The 6,000-nt window shown below is 29.5% G+C and overlaps 1 protein-coding gene across 3 annotated transcripts; it reads left to right on the top strand.

Annotated features, from left to right (window-relative positions):
- The first annotated feature begins 872 nt into the window (after nucleotides 1–872).
- On the top strand, nucleotides 873–5,891 carry LOC126836464 (myb-like protein D). Of its 3 annotated transcripts, XM_050569916.1 has the most exons (6): nucleotides 874–1,104; nucleotides 1,169–1,325; nucleotides 1,489–1,608; nucleotides 1,672–1,790; nucleotides 3,528–3,694; nucleotides 3,981–5,800. In XM_050569916.1, the coding sequence occupies exons 3-6, from the start codon at nucleotides 1,501–1,503 to the stop codon at nucleotides 5,711–5,713; spliced, it is 2,127 nt and encodes a 708-aa protein (XP_050425873.1). In that variant the 5' UTR covers nucleotides 874–1,104; nucleotides 1,169–1,325; nucleotides 1,489–1,500; the 3' UTR covers nucleotides 5,714–5,800. The 3 variants fall into 3 exon arrangements, with proteins under 3 accessions (XP_050425874.1, XP_050425872.1, XP_050425873.1); XM_050569917.1 differs by having other exon boundaries at nucleotides 873–1,325; nucleotides 3,528–3,688; nucleotides 3,981–5,891; XM_050569915.1 differs by having other exon boundaries at nucleotides 873–1,388.
- Nucleotides 5,892–6,000: the final 109 nt, after the last annotated feature.

Genomic DNA, 6,000 nt, shown 5'->3' with positions numbered 1-6,000 from the left:
TAGACTTTCTGATGGGAGCGTTTTAAAAAATGCAATTAGAGCAAATTTTTTCCTATTTCAGTAACCCCTTTAAAATAGTAATCCCTGTAACAAATTAACTATTTATCCGCCTCTGCACAAAGTAACCTAGACATTTAAAACGGTCAATGCGAAATACTTTTTTTTATATAAAAAAAAAGTTGGACTCGGGTTTAGTAAATGCCTATCTAATTCCTTAGATATTCTAGATGTACATTCAGTCTAATTTTCAGACACTAATTTATAAAACTTTGCTTGAAAAAGAGAAATAAAGAAAAATGTTCCACCCTTTTTAGCCGATTTCGTCAGCTTTTTCCTATACAGATACGATTTCGCCGGCAACGGCAAAGAGCACATCATCTTACGAAGACGCGCAGTGTGACGGGACAATATTATATTAGATTTATTACAATTATTATTAATGATCCATCAATGATATAACTATGTAAGTTCAAATCACGGACGTAGGTATATACGTTCGTGGTTTGAATGTGTGGATATCACCCTCCTATCTGAAACATGATAAGGGTATATGGATCGACCATAATGGAAAACGTATACGGTACAACGTATCTACAACTGTCGCCGTGCAAACACTCGTAGGTGTTAAAAATCCAAGATCGTTCTTTAGGACTTATAATAACTCGTTTACATCCTATAAATTATTTTATCGAAACTAATTATAATATAATAAAAAAAAATAATATGTTACTTAATTTTAGACATATTTTTTCGCACACAGACAAGCGTGCACAGTTTTCGTTTTTATCAGCAGTTACCGCGCTTATCAACGCACATAAATATACGAATTATTATTATTATAATTGTAATTCGTGATTGTCGCTTATCAGTTTTTGTTTAGATGGAAATTTTAAATTTGTGTGTAAGCCTATGTTTAGTGAAAATATTAATTGATACAATACAATAATTAGTATTACTTCGGAGAAAAACGATGAAACCCTACTATCCGGAAGTCGTCTGCTGACAATCGGTGTTAGAGGTTGGCAACGCTGCGGCATTACGAACAGGCTTCTTCGGACTGGTAACTGCTGATTGTTGCGATTGTTTGGGTTTCTAAAACCGAAGGTGCCGCGTAATACGTGTCAACACTAATACACTTGCAGTTACCACCAATTTTGCTTCCAATTAGATGCCAGTCGATGTCAAAATTTCGACCGAGAACGTTGTTATTGTTGCCGCGCTTTCGCCAATCTCTCAGGCAACTGCACAGGATTAACAGACATTCTGACTTTCTAGAAACGATCCATAGCAATAGCCAAACATCATAATTGCAATGTCTTATTTTAGTGAGTAATTGCGTTTTACAATTGATTGCTACTACACTGATTACTGTCGTAACATTACCAACTGTACGTTGATGTCTTTATGTTAAAATCTATTTGTTTGTTGAAATACGGTAACAAAGTACGATCATAAATTTCTATAATGCCTTTGCAATTTGCATTATAGTTTAAAGTCTAAATGGAGAGATCCGGAATGTCGTCGAAACAAAATGATTCTGACCATGATATGAAATCGCTGACCCACTGGCATGAACTGATGGTAGAACGGATAAGTCAGCGCAAGAAAGTAAAAATAATATTGAATATTAATGTTTTTTCCCTTGGATGTTGTATAGTTTGTTTTTTATAGGTTTTCTGTGACACTCTAAAAACCAAAATGATAAATGACATTAATGCCTACATGCACAATTTAAGGTCCAATACAACATTTGATACCATCCAACAGGACCTTGTAAATATTGTTACGGGGTAGGTAATACCTTAAATAAAATGTAGAGATTATTGCGGTCTTTATTAAAACTGTTACTCGAGGAAGGTTATATTTGTACATTTGTCCTGTTCAAGTGTAATATCTTTTTATCGTTAAATGATATGATAAATTATTATAAGAAACAAAAATAGTTAAAACATATTATGCAAGGATAAATGAGAAAATGTTAACATGGTCCATTTATACTTGCCATTACTTCTTATTTGAAAATCAGTTTTAATTATATTTTATTATTGTAATTATTATAACATACTTAATATATTCTAATAAATCATTGAAATTAAAACTTTATAAAAGATTGTAAGTACCAAATGCACATAAATTACTTAAAATAAACTTTATTAAATTACTTTTTATAAGTTAAGTATATGATTTATAGACTTTGAAACAGATTCTAGCTTTAATACTTTTAAATTATTTAAACTGAACCTTTTCACCATTGAATTCAGAAAGTTATCGATTAAGTACAAGAAACAATATAGATCATATATAATTTAAAACTATATTCACTTGTATAACATAAAATTATAAAATGAATATATAAATTTCTTTATTATTTAGTGCTATAAAATGATCTCTTAAATGAATATCTTGAATACACGTTTTTAGGCTGATCTCTTTGTAAACTTCAACTTTTCTTGATAACGCTCTTCTGAAGTTTCTTTTAATAAATTTAAATCTCTTACCAGATCATTCAATTCCTCTTGATTAAACGGTTGGAGCTCTGACGACTGATCATATGGGAAATCTGGATCTGTTATGTTTTCAATTTCCATAAGATCAATGCATTTTGATGATGTTGGTGTAGCTTGTATATAACTAGCTTGTAAAAGAGGTCATTGAGCTGAGGGCAAGTTGGGATATGTCTACGGCTTTCAATTTCCAGAGTTGATGCTGTTAATATTTACGACGTAAAAATAGCAGTCGTCATGATGATTTTAAAGTCCCCGCCATAGAATCGGTGTTATGTTTAATAGTATTCCTTTTTCCATTGACCATTGCCACAGGTACACAATATGAGGCACACATTGCTTGTCTTGATTGCCCAATTTTTGTTGAAAGTATTGGAAATATGTAGTTTTAACAAAGTTTGATATAGGTTTTCAATATTTGTTAAAGACGTATGTGCCACAAATATAAAAAAAACACTATTTGGATTATGTAAACAACGTCTTTGAGCCGTGTACTACAAACATTTTATCAAGTTGAGTTGAATTTAAAAACTTAATTTGTAAATATTAAAAAACACGAGCTGTTACGAATAAACCAATGTTCAACTCAAAATCAGTGCATGCATACTAGCCCAAAACTACGTAATTGTAAGAGGAAAAAATTAAAAATTTTTTTTTTAGTTGACTAGTGTAATAGTAAGTTAATTTTTTTTATAAATGACAATTTAATGATAGATGATGGTAAAATTGCTGCCAAAATACGTATACGCTATAGAGTATTATTTTTGGGTTTAATGGTTTTTTAAATATTTTATTTCTTTAAATGCAAAATTTTTACATAAAAACAAACTTTAAAACATTAAAAAATTAATTCAGTAACATCACAAACTCAACTAAGATTGTGGTAGTATAATTTGTATTATGGAATCTCCAAGATTCACTAAAATAGTTACTGATGAATCTCAACATTTATTAAACTTAAGATATTTACAGTAACATTAAATAATTTATGTATTTTAAACAGATAATATTTTATTTTTTAAGGTATGACTATGATGTTGCATCCCAGACTTTTATTGATGGAATAATTTGTGCAGCATTTGAGTTGTTTTGTCAACTTATCGTTTTTAATTCAACCGAATTCATTGCCAAAGCTCGTACAGCTTTCACTTTTCCCTCACTTACTCGACCAACACCATCACCAAGTAAATGTAAATTACTTTTTGTTACTATCAGTGAAAAATAAGAACATACTTTTTACATTTTTACACAATATAATTATGATATTTATTCAACGTATGTCATAATAAACTGGAAAATCATGTTTTCTCAGTTGTGTCACTTTTTAGGCAGGGATGTGATATGAATAATAATAATAATACAATTGATATTTTTCTTAAGAAACATAAAATTTGTAGTTGAGATAGACATTATAAAATTCAATTTAGAAAATAATATGGATTTAATGAACTAAACCAAAGTTTTAATATGTTACAGCTCATGAAAAAGAAGTCAAAATGCCTTGTACTTCAAGCACTACGGACAATTTTATGCCAACTGCTGGTAGGAAACAAAATTTAAACCAAATAATTAGCCAATCTGTTCTATCAAACATGAGTGCCTTAAACGGGGGTATAAACTTAGGTGATGTAAGTGCATCTATAAATAAAGACATCGCATGTTCTTCTCGTAATAATGTATCTGAAAAAAGTAATTCAAATAATGGCATTGAAAACTCAACTGTTTTGACCGCTTCACAAAATGTTTCACCAAACGCCGCGTCTCAAGCTAATAGTGGTTCAATCAGTAGAGGTCAAACCTCCAATTCATTGAATTCTCCTCAAAGCCACTCACAGGACTCTGTACCTATTATTGATGAAAATATAAATACAGAATTCCCCAATGATATATCTCCCAAGGTCGATGACAAAGTTCAAATAAAATTTAGGGAAAATGTTTCAAGTAATTTTCTGGATTTCTCTCAAGTTAAGGGAGAAAATGACAGTACTGATTCATTGTTTGATACGGACGTTATGATTAGTACTGATAATTCTAATATGAACACTGGTAATACAATTTTAATGGAAGTAACAAGAGTAACTGAAGATTTAACTACAGTTAACAATACAAATACAAACAATAAGTCAATGCATAAAAATGTAGTTAAAGTTAGAATTTCAAAACCTGAAAAATGTGACAAGCACAACAGCAGTAAGAAAGGTAATAAAAAAGAAAAAAAAAAAGAAAAAACCAGAAAAAAAAAAGGTAGATCAAAGTCTAAAAGTAAAAAAGATAAATCTAACTGGGACAAAAATAAATCATTAGAATTTGATAACAAGTTAAACAAAGTATTATCGAGCGTCTCAAACTCTAGTGCAGTGGTACAGTCGGACTTGAGTAATTCAGTATCAGTAACCGATGATTTATTTACAGAATTTATTAAGAAATCGGGTGCAACTGAAAATATAAATGACAATGTTGCTTGTTCTGAAAATCCAATAACTTCAGAAATTACTGATTTTAAGATTACACATTCAGACTTAACGACCAAAGTTCAAAGTACAAAAGATACTTTTAAGCAGGCTGAATTATCTAAACAAATAGACGAGAACGAAGAAAATAAAGATGATGTTAAAAAAAAAGACAAGGTTATAGCAATAAACACTAAAAAACAGTATGAAAGAGCAAAAAAAGACTTATTTCTTCCGGATTTCGTTTTCAGTCCAATTCCAAAAAAATGTACAAATCAAGGAAATGAAAATGCAAATATTGTAAATGAAAATACAAATATTGGAAATGATAATACAAATATAGGAAATAAAAATATATCCGAGATTGTTAATAAACCAGTTACAAATAAAAAATCCAAAACCAAAAAACGCAGAAGATCGTTTTCTCTTCTCAACATAAAAAGGAAAAAAATCCAACATGAATGTAAAGTAGACGAAACTAAAATGGCAGACACACCTGAAACATGTCAACCAGAACCATTAACAAATAACAATCCCGAACATCATACCAGCTGCAATAATTCTGATGAGCAAAATATAATGTACGATTGTGAAAACAGTAACGCGACACTTACATCACAAAATGGCATAGATACTTCATTTAATAACAATATTTCATTAAACAACGATTCAATGCCTGAATGGATGAAAAAGTTGTGTGACGTTCACAACATAAAAAAATCATACGTATTACTTACAAAATTAAAAATTACAAAATAGTTTCTACAGGGCCCTTTATACATTTTGATAAATGGTTTTAAAGTTGTTGGTTACAAGTGTTTTAAATTAAATTAAAAATTGTATTATAATAATGTTTATACATTATTTACATAATTATTTATATTAATATACATTGTTATACGTTATAAGTTATAACATGTATATTATTAGATTTTATCAAAACTGTGTTCATAGTCAAAAATAAATTTTATATTTGATTTGTGTTTTTGTTAGTGTAATTATTCTAGTTGATATTATTAAGGTATTGTGAAATAATTCACTAAGTC

Source organism: Adelges cooleyi, unplaced genomic scaffold (assembly GCF_023614345.1).
Source record: "Adelges cooleyi isolate 19-005CV unplaced genomic scaffold, UGA_ACOO_1.1 ACOO_flye_CR_arks_rails_tigmint_CR_PRNA_247, whole genome shotgun sequence".
NCBI lineage: Eukaryota > Metazoa > Arthropoda > Insecta > Hemiptera > Adelgidae > Adelges > Adelges cooleyi.
Note: the sequence above shows the minus strand (reverse complement) of the source record. Positions and strands in the feature narration are given on the sequence as shown.

Excerpts from the sequence above, each read along its gene's own strand:
- LOC126836464 (XM_050569915.1), top strand. The coding sequence starts at position 1,501 with ATGGAGAGATCCGGAATGTCGTCGAAACAAAATGATTCTGACCATGAT. Across the intron at positions 1,609-1,671 it reads GGATAAGTCAGCGCAAGAAA|GTTTTCTGTGACACTCTAAA; the intron begins GTAAAAATAATA and ends TGTTTTTTATAG. Across the intron at positions 1,791-3,527 it reads CTTGTAAATATTGTTACGGG|GTATGACTATGATGTTGCAT; the intron begins GTAGGTAATACC and ends TTATTTTTTAAG.